Source organism: Urocitellus parryii, chromosome 3 (assembly GCF_045843805.1).
Source record: "Urocitellus parryii isolate mUroPar1 chromosome 3, mUroPar1.hap1, whole genome shotgun sequence".
In the NCBI taxonomy this organism is placed as follows: domain Eukaryota; kingdom Metazoa; phylum Chordata; class Mammalia; order Rodentia; family Sciuridae; genus Urocitellus; species Urocitellus parryii.
This window is the reverse complement of record NC_135533.1, coordinates 210,319,925-210,338,269: the sequence shown is the minus strand read 5'-3', so window position 1 is coordinate 210,338,269 and position 18,345 is coordinate 210,319,925. Positions and strand designations below refer to the sequence as shown.

The following is an 18,345-nucleotide window of genomic DNA, read 5'->3' as shown; positions in this document are numbered from 1 at the left end:
ATGGGTGGCTAGTCCTGCTTCCCTACATGTTGAAGCATAACATTAGAGAAGCACGCCAAGGCAAGCATACAAAGCAGGGTTTATTTAAAAGGGGGCAACCTAGATAAGGGGGAAAAGGCAGGAGAACAAAGGAAGCCTAGGACATCTAAAAAGGGCAGAACACCTCCCTTCTTTGGATACCAGGATACAGCTATGGCCCCCTTCTCCCTCCAGGGAGAAATCTATGCTACCCCTTTTAAAACACATCCTGCTTTGTATGCTTGCCTCTGCGTGCTTCTCTAATGTTCCAACTTCACCGTGTGGGGAAGCAGGACCAGCGGTACCAGTGGGATGGCCAAAAGGTGAGAAACAGGTGGGCTGAAGGGGGCAGGGCAGGATGGAGCAGCCTGGTTACCTTAGCAACAGGTTGGAGCAGGGGCAGGTGATCTAGATAGGGTGGCAGAGGGCTCTGAAGGCATTCAGTTCCTCAGGGGGCAGCCTCCAACTTCCCAGACTCACTCATGTTGGCCTCCTTGATCTGTCCTGGCTCGCTGTAGCAGACCTGGGTGACCCTCTAGTTCTGTACTTGCTCCCCAGTGGGTGGCTCCTCAAGGGATCCCAACACCTGGAGGGGAACCAGGCCTGGGCTTTCCTGGGCACACCTCTGTCCCCGCTGCTCCAGCAGCTGCGGGAAGATCTCACCATCCCGCCCTGGAGGTGAACAATTCCGCTTTAAGGGTAAAAGGGCAGGAGGGAAGAGGTCGGTTCAACAGACCCCGTGGGGGACCACTCAGCTAGGTGACCTCCCCCATTGTCAATCAGGCAAAGAGGGCGCCGCCGGGAAGGAGGGTGTGGCCACGCTACGCCAGGCGCCTTGGTGTCGCCGTGCGCTTCCGCCGCAGTCCGCCGCGCGTGCCTCGCCGCCGCGGAGCGCTCGGGTGGCGGTGCGTGTCGTGGGCGGCCCGGGGGGCGGCGAGGGGAGGATGCCGGGACCGCCAGGCCGGGAGACGGTAAGCGTGGGGCCGGGCCCTGGGACGGGGGGCTGCCCGGCCGGGTCCGCGCTGGGGGCTGAGTCCGCCCTCTGTCCCTACGGCCGCAGGGTGGGGCGGGGCGGGCAGCGGCGGCCCTGTGTCCCTCCCGCCCCGCCCCTGCGCGTCCCTCCCTGGGCGGCTCCGCGTCTGTGTGGCGCCCGCCAGGGTCGCGGGGACCCTGAGTCGCGTGTGTGGCGCGCGCGGGAGGAGCAGGGGCGGGGGCGAGCCTCCTCTCTCCCCCAGCATCAGCTTCCCACCGAGTCTTCCGAAGATGTGGGCAGCGCTGGCTCGGATTTCCTCTGCTGCCCTAACCTGGCTCTGTCTAGGGCTGACATTAAGTCCTTAAATTTCCAGATCCTTCCCCGCATTTCCAGATGTCGTCTTCCGATCCCCAACGCAATGCATCGTCTATCGCTGTGATCCTCCGTGGTGCATTTCAAACCCACGCAGCATTTTAATAACGTTTTTCCCCACAGAGCTGTGGATTGCGCTTCTTCAAAAACTCATGTCTAGTTTGTGGACATGTCACATGAAAGGAGAGCAGAGAATAACCATCTGGAACCACTTGTACAGAATCCATGTGTCTCTGGTAGTATGTTTCCTGGACACAGCCATCCTAGGGGGATTCCTTTGGAATGAGGTGGCTCTTTGCAAACTCCTGGTGATGTGTCCCTTCAAGCACTCCGTGGCTTTGCAACCATGGACATATTTATTCTCTTATTTGAGTACCGGGTTTTTGTTTTTGGTACTGGGGCTTGAACACAGGGGCAATCGACCACTGAGCCACATCCCGAGCCCAATTTTTGGATTTTTATTTAGAGACAGCGTCTCACTGAGTTGCTTAGTTTCTTGCTAAATTGCTGAGGCTGAGGCTGAGGTTGTGGCTCAGTGGTAGAGCGCTCACCTAGGCGTGTGAGGCCCTGGATTCAATCTTCAGCACCACATAAAAAAATAAATAAATAAATTGCCAAAGCTGTCTTTGAACTTGCAATCCTCCTGCCTCAGCCTCCCAAGCCCAGGCGTGCACCAATCATTTTTAAATAGATGTAAAATGGGGCTGGGGATGTGGCTCAAGCGGTAGCGCGCTCGCCTGGCATGCGTGCGGCCTGTGTTCGATCCTCAGCACCACATACAAAGATGTTGTGTCCGCCGAGAACTAAAAAATAAATATTAAAAATTCTCTCTCTCTCCTCTCTCACTCTCTCAAAAAAAAAAATAGATGTAAAATGTATTCAGTAACTAGAGTTTAAGAGATAGTCTACAATATTCCAAAGAGACTAGAAAGAGATGAATCTCATGAAAAATAAAATATTCCCTGTGCCCAGGATGTAACTCAGAGGCAGAGCACTTGCCTAATGTGCAAGGCCAGGGTTTAATGCCCAGCACTGGGGGAAAAAATACAATAAAATAAAATATTCCAATATAACTTTGTATTTGTTTAAAAAATTATTGTTTCCATTTGTTTCGCCTCTTAGCATGTAAGTCCCTGAGATCTGTTATTTTATTTTATTCATATATTTATTGGGTCCTGGGGAACCTAGGGCTTCCCACATGCCAAGCAGGTATTCAGCTACACCCCCAGCCCCAACACCTAGATGTGTTCAAGTATGATTGATAGTTTAGCAAATCATTTCTTACTGTGGAAATCATTAACTGACATCTTCATTTTCTGAAAGTAATACTGTGGATTACAAAAGTGTCTTACATTTTTCTTGCTTTCTTTAATGTGAACACTAGATTTGAGTGATTTTTACCAGATTCTTAAACACTTGTGTCTTTGTCATTTAAAGTTGTCAGTAGCACAGGGGGCACAGTGGTGCATACTTGTAATCACAGCAACTCCGGATACTGAGACAGGAGGATTGCAAATTCAAGGCCAGCCTCAGCAATTTAGGGAGGCCCTAACCAATTTAGCAAGACCCTGTCTCAAAAATGTAAAAAAGGAGAGGCTGGGGATATAGAGTACTTGCCTAGCATGCAGAAGGGCCTGGGTACAATCCCCAGCACCACCAAAATAAATAAATAAATAAAAATTTATTTTTTTAAAGGGGTAGGGATGTGGCTCAGTGGGGAAGAATCTCAGTCCCCCCACACCAAAAATAAATAAATAAATAAATTGTCAGTAGTGGTTCAAAACTTTGTAATCAGGGAGCAGAGGCCCCAAGGTCAATTACTCCAAGCTAAAGCCAACTTCCAGCATGCAGAGGGACGTGATGGAAGGTCCAGTGTGTCTATTTGGGAGCCTCCCTCCAAGTCTTAGCCTGTTCACAGCCCATCACACAAAGGAGCCCTTTGTGCTGAGAAAATCGGCTGAACCCTGGAAAGCTGAGAATCCACAGGCACATGTAGTTGGGGAGTGAGGGGAGGATGAAGCCCTCTCTCAGGTTTTGGGGTTTTTAAGTGTTTTTTACTTTGAGATGGGGTCTTGGGCTGGGGATGTAGCTCAGTGGTAGAGCACTTACCTAGCATGCATGAGGCTCTGGTTCCGTCCCCAGTGCCCCTAAAAAAAAAAAAAAGAAGAAGAAGAAGAAGAAGAAGGGTATCTCTTTGTTGTGGAGGCCTGGTCTTGAACTCTTGGGCTCAAGCAATCCTCCTGCCTTAGCCTCCCAAGTGACTTGGACTACAGGCCTGCACCACAGTTTTGAGGGACGTTTGTTTGTTTCTGGACCTGGGGATTGAATTTAGGACCCAGGGGCACTCTTACCACTAAGCTACATCCCCAGCCCTTTTTATTATTTTTTTAAATTTTGAGACAGGGTCTTGCTAGGTTGCCCACACTGGCCTCCAACTTGCAATCCTCCTGCCTCAGCCTCTGGAATAGCTGGGATCACATGCATGTGCTGAGGATCAAACCCAATGCCTCACACTTGCTAGACAAGTGCTCTCTCACTGAGCTACAGACCCAGCCCTGGGAGGTTCATGTTTTTAATTTTTAGTTATATTTTTTCTTTTTCTTTTTTTGTTTTTTGTTTTGTTTTTGTTTCTGTTTTTTGCAGTGTTGGGGATCAACCTAAGGGACTTATTGCTTCCAAGGCAAATGCTCCGTACTCCCAGGCTCCTAAAGTCTTTGACACTTATAAATTGGTTTGACAAAATAGGGTCACTCCTGCCTTATGCCCTAGTTGATTAGTTATCATGGCCCCATGGAAGTTAAACAGGACCTTGAAAGATTAAGAATTATTATTGGGCTGGGATTGTAGCTCAGTGGTAGAGCACTTGCCTAGCATGTGTGAGGCCCTGGGTTTGATCCTCAGCACCACATGAAGGTAAATAAATAAAATAAAGGTATTGTATCCATCTAAACTACTAAACTAATATATATATATATATATATATATATATATATAATTATTATTAAAAAAATATTTCACCCTGCCAGGCATGGTGGCATACTTCTGTAATCGTAGCAGCTAGGATTATGAGTTCAAAGCCAACCTCAGCAAATGCGAAGTGCTAAGTAACTCAGTGAGACTCTGTCTCTAAATAAAATACAGAATAGGGCTGGGGTTGTGGCTCCGTGGTTGAGTACACCTGAATTCAATCTGCAGTATCAAAAAAAAAAAATTATAAAGAGGTGATTATTCCTACTGTTCTACTGTTTCTTTTTTTTTTTTTTTTTTTTTTTGGTACTGGAAATTGAACCCAGGAGTGCTTTACTATGGAGCTACATCCCAGTAATTTTTACTTTTTTATTTTGAGACAGGGTCTGAGTTGCTTAGGGGCCTTCTACATTGCTGAGGCTGGCTTTTGAACTTCCTCAGCTTCCCAGGCATTATAGGTGTGTGGCACTGTATCCAGAATCTTTTTTTTTATTTTATTTTATTGGTTCTTCTTAGTTATACATGATTAGTCCTTTTTTTTTTTTTTTTTTTTTTTTGGTACCAGGGAGTGAACTCAGGTACCAGTGAACTCGGCCACTGAGCCACATCCCCAGCCCTATTTTGTATTTTAGTTAGAGACAGGGTCTCACTGAGTTGCTTAGTGTCTCGCCATTGCTGAGGCTGGCCTTGAATTCTCAATTCTACTGCCTCAGCCTCCCCAGCCAGGATTACAGGCGTGCACCACCACGCTCCGCTTGGACTAGTCCATTTTGATAAAATTATACAAGCATAGAATATATCTTATTCTAATTAGGACCCCTTTCTTCTGGGTAGCACTATGGTGGGGTTCACTTAGGTAATTTCATATGTATATACAGGAAAATTATGTATTTTTTATTCTACTGTCCTTCTATCCCTGTCCCCCCACTTCCTTCCCTTCTCCTTTGTCTGATCTACTGAACTTCCCCCCGCCCCCCTTAGCTTCCACATATCAGTGAAAGCATTCGACCTTGGTTTTTTGGGATGGGCTTGTTGCACTTAGCATGATGTGCTCCATATCTCTGCGCCCAGCATCTTGATTAAGTTCCTGTAATTATCTGGTGTCGGAGGGCTGCTTACTCCATGACTCCTGGGGAGACACAGTCGGGCCTTTCAGCTCCCACGGCTTCCGCGGCAGCACAGGCTTTTACAGATGTGGTCTAAGCCGCTGTATGCTGTGGCACGTGGGCTCTTCTGGAATGAGCAGCTTCCACAAAAAGCCTTCAAACTGGTGCACGGTGTGTTCAGACACCTTCCCTAGAGAAGCACCGGAGGGTAGACTCCTGAGGGGAGAAGCTGCCGTGCTGGGGTGGAACCCAGGGCCTCGTGAACGCTGGGCAGCCACCCACCATGGAGCTACCTGTAGTTATGTTTAACAAGGTCTCAGTAGTTTCTTTGCCTCAGTATGTTTTGAACGTGCTACTACCTGAGCCCTAGGCCATTCACTCGCTCATCCGTGCCCGTGGTTAGGCTGTTGGGATTTTATGTTTATTTTATGCTTTGTGAAAAGTACTACTCTTATTTTTATTTTAATCTCCCAGTGCAAATGCACAGCAAATTCTCTGGAAATTGAATTTTCAACTGCTGGGTTATGGTCAAGTTGAAATCTATAGGAAAAGGGAAATGTATCAATTGACTCTTTCTCCTTTTCTACATCACAGTTTTCTTACAACCATCAACTCAGCAACTCAGGATGCTGAGGCAGGAGGATTGCAAGTTCAAAGCCAGTCTCAGCAACTTAGCAAGACCCTTTCGCAAAATAAAAAATAAAAAAGGCTGGGGCCAGGGTTGTGGCTCAGCGGCGGAGCGCTCACCTAGAACATGCGAGGGCCTGTGTTCGATCCTCAGCACCACGAAAAAATAAATTAAATAAAGGTATTGTGTCCAACTACAACTAAAAAATAATATTAAAAAAAAATAAATAGAAAGGGCTTATGTGCCCTTGAATTCACTTCCTGGTACCAAAAAGAGAAGAAAAGGAAGAAGGAAAGAAATGAGATGAAAAATTTTCTCACACATACAAAAGAAATGGATGAAAAGGGTTTCTCTAATTTTTCCAAGTTCCCCCTCCCGTTTTTGAACTGGGTATTGAACCCAGAGGCACTCAACCACCGAGCCACATGCCCAACCCTTTTTGTCTTTTATATTGAGACAGGGACTCCCTAAGTTGCTGAGGCTGCCCTTGCACTTGGAATCTCCAGCCTAAGTCTCTTGAGTCACTGGGAAACACAGGCATGCACCACCACTCCCAGCTTCTTTCAAGCTCAACTAGACATTTCCATTAGGAACCCATAGGACTTGGCGGTGACCATAATAAAATGTAGCTGTAAGTCCATTTGTTCCAGACGCTCTTGACTTACAGAAGTCTGGACAGAGACAAACTGATGACCAAGGCAAACAAACAAATGTTTTGAATTGTGTGTGAATTTAGGAGTTTGAGTACAGGTCTCCAGCCTTGGTCATCTCACTCCTTATCTGTGCACACATGTGGGATGTTGTAGGACTCGGTGGCCTTTGAGGACGTGTCTGTGAACTTCACCCAGGAGGAGTGGGCTCTGCTGGATCCTTCGCAGAAGAAACTCTACAGAGATGTGATGCAGGAAACCTTCAGGAACCTGGCCTCTGTCGGTAAGAGTGACATCCTTTCCCTTGGTTAGTCGTTAAAAACAACCCATCTGGTCCTGTGATGTTATTTGGCGCCTTTCCTGTGGTTTCCATACTTAGGGACTCTGGGGGTGGGCTTAATGGGAAGGTCATGCCTGGGTGGGTAGGTGCTGATTTTCAAAATGGGCTCATAACGAGCTGATTTACAGTCTGATTAGTGAGTGCCTTTGCTCAATCTTGTAAAAAAAAAAAATTCAGGCATTTTATCAGACAAGGTCCTATTAAGAGCTCTGTGATGAACGTAAGGAGAGGTCCCATCAACGGGAGCAGCCAGGGGAGAGTCTGGCCCAAAAGGCCCCAGGGAGGTGACTGCTGCTGCTCCCGGGGTGTTTCTCGATGCTCCCCCGGAGCTCAGCTGTTTTTCCTGGGATTATTCCAGATTCGTTGGTGAAGTAACAGCATTCCTCTCCTAAAAAGACCCAGGCGCCTCCCTTCCCTGCCGTTAGTAAGTCAGTGGCTCTCCTGTTTTGGAGACCTACGTTGGCTGAAGAGGTCCCTTGGATTTGAAGAGACCCCAGGGAGTCTGCCACCTGCTCAAAGTCCTCCTTCAGGTCTTGGGAGAGTGGCTGTACCTATTCCTGCTACCCCGTGCCAGCTGCTGCCAACATGCCCGATCCCATGAGGACTGGGGTGACAATCAGTCTTTTGCATCTGGGACATTGAAGTCCAGGAGCGGGAGGAGAGGGTCAGTTCAACCTCCCCCTCAGAGTATCTGGTTATATGAGGCGTCAGGAGGACAGGGAGGCAGAAGGTGGGAAGAGGGGGTGTCAGGCAGCGAAGAATGGGACTTCTGCAGAGGAAGAAGGTGCCAGGCTGGCTCTGAGGTGACATTGTCAATTGTGTTGTACAGGGAACCCTTAGGTGGCATGGTGGATAGAGACATAGAGTGGGGGAGGGTGCCCAAAGTAGGAGACATGGGAATAAAGTAGTTCGGGGGGAATTACTTGAGTGGTGAAGAGAGAGAGGTTGGATTGGAAGTCCATGGAGAGGGACAGGGTTTGCTGCCCGTGAGCCGTGGGACGCAGAGCCCGCCATCTGAAGTATAGGAGGGTTAGAACTGTCGAGGAGCTGTAAGGTTGTGTTGAGAAACCTGAGCAGGTGTGGGCTACTCGGGGCCAAAGAAAGAAGCAAGGTGGTGTGTGTGAGGGGAACGGATTGGCAAGAAGAGGAGGGAGAGAGACCTGTAGCCACTGGGGTGGGTTCCATAAGTCCTATATTGGGGAAATGAAGGGTAAAGGAGGCTCGAAACTTTGAGAGATTTCTTCCCGTTAAGGGAGTGGGGCGATGAGGTTCAATTAAAAAGAATGTCTGGGTGTGGGGGCTCATGCCTGTAATCCCAGCAGCTGGGGAGGCTGAGGCAGGAAGATCTGAAGGCTGAGGCAGGAGGATGGTAAGTTCAAAGCCAGCCTCAGCAATTTAGCGAGGCACTAAGCAACTCTGTGAGACCCTGTCCCTCAATAAGATACAAAATAAGGCTGGGGATGTGGCTTCGTGGCCAATTGCCCCTGAGTTCAATCCTCAGTGGCACTCCCCACCCCCCCCCAAAAAAAAAGAGTCAAAAGGACTGGGCAGAATGCGTCCCCTCAGTGCTGCATGGTGGAGGAGTTGCCCTGCGTGGGCTGGAAGTGGTTCCCTCTACCCTGACGATAGAGGTTTTGAAAGGCTGAGTTAGTCCTCCCAAATTGGGGCAAAGTAAGAAAGCTTCTCACGAATCTGAGGAAAGAGATTGGCCTACCTTCAACAGTGGCAGTTACCCTAGGCTCCCGGGGGGTGACAGTGGGTGACGGGGGGTGACGGTGGGTAGGGAGAATGAAGAGGGAGGATTTGGCCCCTCACCTCACTGTTGGAAGGACGGTCGACTCCCCTGTGTCCGTCCCTTTTGAGTTTAGGGCAAGGGCCAGATGGTGGTTGGGGATTAGGGCACGCATGGGCACAGTGTCCTTCCCAGACAAGGTCTAGGAGGTGCCTTGTAGTGTCCTTTGTTGGAAACTACACCCTTGGGTTTGTCTTGTCTTTTGTGCCAAAAGTTGAAATTTGGCTTTATCTCTTTTTATCTATTTTTTGTTGCTCTTCTCTATAATTAAAACCTTAAAGGCAGCGTTAAGAATGGTTGATTGGGGCTGGGGTGGTGGCTCAGTGGCAGAGCGCTCCCCTCACATATGTGAGGCATTAGGGTCGATCCTCGGCACCACATAAAAATAAATAAACAAAGATGAAAAAATACCATATGCTGGTAGCTTATAAGCAATAAAAATTAGAAAAAAAAGAATGGTTAATTGGGGCATTTGGGGGCCTTCCTCTCTCTAACCTGTTAATTTTTTTTGAATGTCTGGGGCAGATTGGGAAATAAAATGAGTCACTGGGGTGATAGCACCACTTGGGGATTGTGGGTCTACTTTAGTGTACGTTGAAGAGCTTCTGTAGGGTGGGAGAGAAATTGGGCTGGATTCTCACTAGGTTCTTGAGTAATTTCTTAAGCTTATCAAAATTATCTGCATGCGCTTGGGTGGGGGCTCAAATCCTCTGCCTCTCCTCCAGGAGGGGGTAGAAGAGAGGATGATATTGATGTCATGCCATGTCAGACCGTAGGACTACATACTAGAATTCTTTAATGTGCGGGGTCCATACGATAGGAACCTAGATGTTTCTCAGTGAGCGAACAATACCTTGGGCTCCAGCTACCTCCCATAGTGACAGGAGGAAGGCTGCTGAGGCCGCAGGTGGGGCCCAGGAAAGCAGGTATGAGGAGGGGAGAAAGAAGGAAGAGAGGCCCGAGTAGGCGGTGTGGTGTTGAGATCAAGAGAAAGGAGGGAGATGAAGGACCGGCAGAACAGGGAAGATGGGTCCAGTGGGTGCTGAAGGTGTGGCTGGGGAAGGCTATAGAGAAGCATAGAGTGGAGGTGGAGCAAGGGAAGAGTGATCCTGTGGGTCAAAAGAAGGAAAATTACAGCCGGGTGTGGTGGCTCACACCTGTAATCCCAGCATCCTGGGAGGCTGAGGCAGGAGGATCGTGAGTTCAAAGCCAGCCTCAGCAACAGCGAGGCACTAAGCACTCAGTGAGACCCTGTCTAAATAAAATACAAAACAGGGCTGGGGATGTGGCTCAGTGGCCTACTGCCACTGAGTTCAATCGCCAGTACCCCCCGCTCAAAAAAAAAAAAATTGCTAGGTTTGGGAGGGGAAAGGGTTAAGGGAGAGAAAGCAAGGAGGACCTGTGCAGGGAGCAGGATTGACCCAGAGAGGGGTGACCCAGAGCAAAGGAAAGAGAAGGGAATCTCTGCCCATTGCCCCCGTGGGGACAGAAGTTGCATAAGTCCTGTGTACGGTGGGATTGAAAGTCCCATTCTCCAGCCAAGAGGAGTCATTTTCTAACTTATATTGGGGCCAGGTTGTGTTACAATAGAAAACAAATCTGGTTTTGTGAGATGGGGAGTCAAGTGGAGACCAAAGGTTTTTGAGGAGACAGCCGAGGTGGGAGTTGCAGGGAATCTTGGGTTGGGCAGATCCCATGGCTGAGAGTTCTCAGGAGCCCAGAGAAGGGAAGCGGAGGAGGAAGGGGTTCCCACAACCTCTCTGATTTCCCACATAGAAGCAGACCATTGGTGAGGGTTGTCAGGGTCCTTGACAGTCCTGCAGCAGAAGCCAAGGGAGACCCTGACCCAGCACTGGGAGGGAGAGAGAGAAGGAGGGAGAAGGAGGGCATACTCAGGGGCACTGCAGAGAGGTTCCGAGAACTCAAGGCCAGTAGAGAGGGCATGCTGTCTAGAGTCAAGTTCTGTGATAGGCCAGAAGCCCCGAGGCAAGAGGCAGGAATGCCCTGGGGTGGATACTGGCCAGGGAGGAGGGGGCATGGTCAAGGTACCTCAGATCCCATGATGGGACAGCCAGCAGGCAATGACCGTGGACCCCTCCCAGGTGAGCACCAGAACCTCGGGGTGGCTGGCACAGATATCCAGGAGGGACACAGCTCTGAGTTCAAGCAAAGGTTTATTGACAGAGAATATCTGCCAGGCTGCCCTTCTGCCAGGTGCAGCAGCCTGCGGGGAAGACTTGCTAACTATAGTCAACTACGATGGAGAGGTTACAGATAACCCTCTGGTCCTGCGATTGTTATTTGGCGCTGTGGTTTCGACAGTTAGGGAGTCTTTGAGGGTGGGCCTAATGGGAAGGTCATGCCTGGGTGAGCAGGTGCTGAGTTTCAAAATGGGGTTACTTTGGCTTAGGGATCTAACATTTGCTATAATTTCTGGTAACTTAGAATGATTTTTCTGGATCTATATTTTAGGAAATACATGGGAAGACTGGAAGATCAAAGATGAGTTCAAAATCCCAGGGAGAAATCTAAGGTGAGTTGTACATACCAGAGAAAGAGCCCCAGTAGGTATGATATTTTAGTATGATTCATCCTCAAATTGAGTTTTTTCTTAGACATTTTCTTTTTTTTTTTTTTTTGTATTTGGACACAATATTTTTATTTTATTTATTTTTATGTGTGCTGAGGATCAAACCCAGGGCCTCTCACGTGCTAAGCAAGTGCTCTACCGCTGAGCTACAATCCCAGCCCTTTTCTTAGACATTTTCACCAAAAGAAAAAAAAAAGATTTTTTTTTTCTTTTGTAGTGCTGGGCATTTAAGTCAGGGACTCTCTACCACAAAGCTACATCCCAGACCTTTTGTTGTTGTTTTGTTTTTGTGTGGTACTGAGCTACTCTGTCACTGAGCTAAATCTCCCTTAACCCCTAGCTCTTGTTATTTCTTATTTTGAGACAAGATCTCGCCAAGTTGCCTAGGCTGACCTCAGACTAGCCTTAAACTTGTGATCCTTCTGCCTCAGCCTGTGGAGTAGCTGGGATCACAGGCCTGTGTCATTGTGCCCAGCCCCACTTTTTTATTTTGAGACAGGGTCTCACTAAGTTGCCCAGGCTGTCCTTGAACTTGAGACCCTCCTACCTCAGCTTCCCAGGAAGCTGAGATTACAGGTGTGTAACTCTGTACCTAGCCCAAAAATGTTTTCTTAAATGACATGGATGGTCAGTGTTTGAAAAATACCTTACTTGGAAATAGTGTTAAGAAACCATGTGTATGAATATTGCTGTTTTGATAATAGCTGTAGAGAAGCTTGAAAAAGTTCAGACTGCTGGGCGCAGAGGCACATGCCTGTAAGTAACCCCAGCCACTTGGGAGGCTGAGACAGGAGAATTGTGAGTTCAAAGCCAGCCTCAGAAAAAGCAAGGCACTGAGCAACTTTGTGAGACCCTATCTCTAAATAAAATACAAAATAGGGCTGGGGATGTGGCTCAGTAGTTGAGTGCCCCTGAGTTCAATCCCCAGTGCCAAAAAAAAAAGAAAAAAAAAAAGTTCCCACAGGGCAGAAAACCTACAGGTGTTTCTGGAAATAATAAAAATGTAATTCTAATGTAAAATAATGATGAGCAGTCATTATTAATGTGCTTCTAATGTTTCACAGAAGTCATATGGTGCAGAGACTCTGTGAAAGTAAAGGTGGTCAGTCTGGAGAAACCGTCAGCCAGATTCCAAATGTCAGCGTGACCAAGAAAACTTCTGGAGTAAAACCCTATGAATGTAACGTGTGTGGAAAAGTCTTCATGCTCCATTCATCCCTTACGAGGCACATCAGATCTCACCCTGGACACGAATTCTACGGATGTAAGTATGGAGACAAGCCTTACAAATGCAAGGAGTGTGGGATCACCTTCAGTTATCTCAAATCCTTTCAAAGACATGAAAGGACCCACACTGGAGAAAACCCCTATAAGTGTAAACAGTGTGGAAAAACCTTTATATATCACCAGCCCTTTCAGACACACGAACGGACACATTTTGGAGAGAAACCCTATCAGTGTAAGCACTGTGGAAAAGCTCTCAGATCTCCTAGTTCTCTTCGAATTCATGAAAGGATTCACACTGGGGAGAAGCCCTATGAGTGTAAGAAATGCGGGAAGGCCTTCAGCTGTCCCAGTTCTATTCAAATACACGAAAGGACCCACACTGGGGAGAAACCCTATAAGTGTAAGGAATGCGGGAAAGCCTTCATTTCCCGAACAACCGTTCAAACACACATGATAACGCACAATGGCAACAGACCTTACAAATGTAAGGAATGTGGGAAGGCATTCATTCGTCCCAGTTTTTTACGAGTACATGAAAGAATCCACACTGGAGAGAAACCCTACAAGTGTCAACAATGTGGGAAAGCCTTCAGATGTTCCACTTCCGTTCAGATTCATGAAAGAACTCACACTGGGGAAAAACCCTACAAGTGTAAGGAATGTGGGAAAGCCTTCAGTGCGCGCCCAGCCTTTCGAGTACACATGAGGGTGCACACTGGTGAGAAACCCTATAAATGCAAAGAGTGTGGGAAAGCCTTCAGTCGCCTCAGTTACTGTCGGATACATGAAAGGACTCACACTGGAGAAAAACCCTATGAATGTAAAACGTGTGGGAAAACCTTCAACTATCCTCTAGATTTGCAGATCCACGAACGAAATCACACTGGAGAAAAACCCTTTGAATGTAAAGAGTGTGCCAAAGCTTTCATTTCTCTCGAAAACTTTCGCAGACACATGATAACGCACACTGGAGATGGACCTTACAAGTGCAGGGAATGTGGGAAGGCGTTCATCTTTCTCAGTGCGTTTCGAACGCACGAGAGAACCCACACTGGAGAGAAGCCTTATGAGTGTAAGCAATGTGGAAAAGCCTTCAGTTGTTCTAGTTACGTTCAGATACACGAAAGAACTCATACCGGAGAGAGGCCCTATGAATGCAAGCAGTGTGGGAAAGCCTTCATCTATCCCACAAGCTTTCAAGGGCACATGCGAATGCACACTGGAGAGAAACCCTACAAATGTGAAGAATGTGGCAAAGCCTTTAGTCTTCGCAGTTCCTTTCAAAGACATGAAAGAACTCACAGTGGAGAGAAACTTTTTGCGTGTAAGCAATGTGGAAAAGCTTTCGCTTTGTCCACATCCTTGAACAAACACGTGAGGGTGCACAATAGGTAGAAGCCCAGTGAACACAACTTGGGGAACGTCCACGATTCCAACAGATACCTTTCAGTCATGAAATTCCCACTGTGGAACTGTCCTGTGAATGAAAGTGATCTAGGAAGCTAGATGCAAGGTCATTCATGTTGATGGGTCAGAAAATGGAAAACCATGAGTCAAAATATTTTTAAACCAGCTGTGGTGGCACACATCTGTAATCTTGGTCGAACTGAGTCAGTGTAATAAGGAAGTCCCCTTTGCTTTGACCTTACAAATAAGTCCTCTGATGCTCACCCATCAGTTTTTGTATCTTTTCCTGCTCTTGCTTCCTTGTTTCCATCTTACAAAATGCAGTGGTCTGGGCTGAGGTTGTGGCTCAGTGGTAGAGCGCTTGCCTAGCATGTGTGAGGCACTGGGTTTGATCCTCAGCGCCACATAACAAATAAAATAAAGGTATTGTGTCCTCCACCTGCAACTAAAAATATTTTTTTTTCAAATATCCACTGGTCAGCCACTGTTGCCTGGCAATGAAAGACAATTCAATTTATAACGTGTTGTGATTTGTGTGTGTGTGGGTGCTGCAGATCCAACCCAGGCCCTTGAGCATGCTGGGCAAGTGCTGTACCACTGAGCTACAACAGCTCTTGACTTTTTTTTTTAATATTTATTTTTTAGTTGTAGGTGGACACACAATATCTTAATTTCATTTTTGTGTGGTGCTGAGGATCAAATCCGGTGCCTCACACGTGCTAGGCAAGCTCTCTACCACTGAGCCACAACCCCAGTCCTTGACTTTGTCTTTGGCAATAGGAAATAAATACTCGGTCTTTGTCTCAGGTTCCTGGCACAGAGTTCCCAGGGGTATTAGACGTACCTTTGTTATTCATGACAATTTCTTTTAAACCATATTTGAGGGCTGGGGTTGTGGCTCAGCGGTAGAGCGCTCGCATTGCATGTGTGAGACCCTGGGTTCGATCCCCAGCACCGCATAAATAAGTGAAATAAAGGTATTGTGTCCAATTACAACTAAAAAATAAATATTAAAAAAAAAAAACATACTTGAAGGCTGGGAATATAGTTCGGTGGTAAAGCTGCCCCTGGGTTCTAACGCCAGTACCAAAGGAAGTAAAGAGAGCAGGGTTGGGGACACAGACTGGCACACAAAGAGCACCACGTGAGGATGAAGGCAGAGACCAGTTTCATGCTGCAACAAGCCAAGGAATACCAAAGATGACTAGATAACCACCATACAATAGGTGAAAGGTAAGAAAGGGATTCCCCTGACAGGTCCCGGGAGGGAATCAACCCTTCCCATACCCTGAGCTTGGACTTCTGGGCTCCAGAAAGGTAAGATGATAAATTTCTATTGTTTGAAAGCTACTGAGAGCTGGGCACAGTGGTGCACACCTGTAATCACAGCAACTCAAGAGGCTGAGGCAGGAGGATCACACGTTTGAGGTCAGCCTCGGGAACTTGGCAAGGCCTTAAGCAACTTAGTAAGACCCTGTCTCTAAATTTAAAAAAAAAAGGTTTGGGGATGTAGTGCAGTGATAAGTGCTTCTGGGTTCAATCCCCAGTACCAAAAAAAGAAAAAACTAAGAGCTAGAAACAGTAGCCCAAACCTGCAATCCCAGTGTTTTGCAAGGTTAAGGCAGGAGGATCACAAGATTGAGGCCAAGTGAGACCTTCTCAAAGTAGAAAGGAAGCCGGGTGTAGCAGAGAACATCTATTATATTCAGCACCTCCGGAGACCACAAGGAGGATCCCAAGTTTGAGGCCAGCCTGGGCAACTTGGTGACACTCCGTTTCACAATAGAAATGTGTGAGGCTGAGTCCATCCTCAGTGATGTCAAAAAGAAAAAAAAAAAAAACAATTCTGGGATGTTCTTAATTAAGTTACAGGCCAGAGAATGGAGGAAAGAAAGAGACAACTTTAACTCACAGCTTCAAGCTAAAGAAAATGGAAAGAAAGAACCAGCAGAGTACTGAGCACAGTAGCACCCCCCTATAGTCCCAGTGGCTGGGGAGGCTGAGGCAGGGGATCACAAGTTCAAAACCAGCATCAGCAATTTAGTGAAGCCCTAAGTAACTTAGTTAGACCCTGTCCCAAAATAAAAAGGAAAAGGCTCAGTAGTTAAGCGCCCTGGGTTCGATCCTGGTTCCCCCCCCCCAAAAAAAAAAAAGTTACGGGAGGCATACTTAAAACCCCAACCCCATGCAGTGTGACAGCTAGACTAGGGATCCCTCCTTGCATCTCTTGGGAGGGATGACTGTCTAATCTTTAGAAGGTGACGGTCTTAATCCATTCTAGCTGCTATATCAAAACACCTTAGATTGGGTAGTTTCTAAGTGATAGGAAGGCATTTCTCACAGTTCTAGAGGTTGGGAAGTCAATGGTTAAGGTGCCAGCAGATTCAGTGTCTGGTGAAGATTCCTCTCTGCTTCATGGTTGGTGGGTCCTTGCTTTAGAAAAAAGCAGAGTCCCCGAAGTGGCCACCAAAGGTGGAAGGTGCTGAGAGAATGAGGAAAAGGCAGACTGGCCAGACTCAGTGCCACACACCTGTAACCCCAGCTACTCGGGCAGGAAAATCTGAAGTTCAAAGCACCTGGATAACTTGGTGAGACCCTGTCTCAAAATAAAATGTGGGGCTGGGGCTGGGGCTGAGTGGTTGAGCACTTGCCTAGCACTTGTGAGGCACTGGGTTCGATCTTTAGCACCATATTTAACAACAACAACAAAAATAGATGTTATGTCCATCTACAACTAAAAAGTGTTCTTTTTTAAAAAAAAAAAAAAGAGTGTGAGAGAGAGGGAGAGAGAAAATTTTTTTAATATTTATTTTTTTTTAGTTTTCCGGGCCGCACGCATGCCAGGCGAGCGCGCTACCGCTTGAGCCACATCCCCAGCCCCTAAAAAGTGTTCTTAAAAAAAAAAAAATGTAAAAGGGGTTGGGGGTGCAGGGTTCAGTAGTAAGGTGCTTGCCTAGCATGTGTGAGGCCCTGGATTCAATCCCCAATATCATAAAAGGGAAAAAGAAAAAAATTGTTTGGGGGTCTACCTTCAGTACCAGACCTGACATGGGAGATGAGTAGAGGGATCCTCCTTGGACTGCACTAGCTGACCTGACCTGGCCTTTCGTGGAGAGAGAATTAGAAAAAAGTGACCTGAGCCCCTCTGTAGCCATGGCAGAATGCAACCCACCCTCACATCTTGAGCTGGCCTCTGCCAAACAGGCCCAGTGGAGGGGTATGGGGAACATGACAAAGCCAAAATGGTCCTTCCCTCCCCTGCTTCTGTGTCCACCCTGGGCCAGTCCCTGTCATTGGAGGAGAACTAAGGAACGTTTGCAGCCGGTGCTTGCAAAGACTGGTCTCTATGCAGGACCATGGCCCAGTGGTCCTTCTAGAGGGAGATTACTTCCAGCAACTAGGAATTTCACACAGGAATCTCATCTTCCTCCCTCATCTCTGGGGCCCCAGGAGGGTGACTGAGGATATCCAAACACAGGTCTTCACATGACCTGTAGATAGCTCTGGAGGGCAAGTCACTTTGTTTCAGCTGGGGAGAGAGAGACTTAATCTGGGCATCTTCTTGTGTTTCAGAACCAGAACTCTCGAGAGCACCAGAATATTTGCCTGTCTGCATCCAGCTATGTGTCAGGGCCTTAACTTAGGACTAGCCTCTAGTTCCATCACCTGTTCTATGTCCTCCCAGATTCCTTGCTCTGAAGATCCAGCTCCCCCGAGACCAGTCTGGAGAAGTGTATCTGCTTCTCTGAGCCCATGTCCAGCAGAGGCCTGCCCTCAGTGGCTTCTTGAGACAGCTGTGCCAGCACTTCAGTGCAAAAAGGATCAGTGCAGGAGGTGAGGGAGGGAGCAATGGGGGGGGGGTGAGAACAGTAGAGTACAGTATGGGGAGTCAGACCTCCACCTCAGTTCAGGGCTGAGCTAGGATTTGCTCATCATTCTGGGTCATGCATTCTCTGCCCCTTCCCCCAAATAAAGCAACACAAACATAAGACAACCCTCTTAAATCTTAGTAATGGCAAAAACCCAAAGAACCCCACCAACAATAAAAGATAATGCTAACCAAGTGAAAAAGCAAGTTACAGTTTGGGAAAACATATTTGTAAGTTCCATGTCTGACAAAAGACTTGTTTGTAGAATAATAAAGAGCTGTTATTATAACTCAGAAAACTAATAACCCATTTTAAAAATGGACAAAATATATGAGCATATAGTCCATTAAAAATTATACAGATGTCTAATAAATACATAAAAAAATCTTAATAATGGCATATTTTA

General features: G+C 47.2%; 1 protein-coding gene across 1 annotated transcript; it reads left to right on the top strand.

Moving 5' to 3' along the window:
* Positions 1-895: 895 nt before the first annotated feature.
* LOC113190518 (uncharacterized) lies at positions 896-14,478 on the top strand. The gene is made up of 4 exons (XM_026399848.2): positions 896-989; positions 6,871-6,997; positions 11,319-11,379; positions 12,501-14,478. Exons 1-4 carry the CDS (start codon positions 963-965, stop codon positions 14,056-14,058), a joined length of 1,773 nt encoding a protein of 590 aa, XP_026255633.1. The 5' UTR covers positions 896-962; the 3' UTR covers positions 14,059-14,478.
* Positions 14,479-18,345: the final 3,867 nt, after the last annotated feature.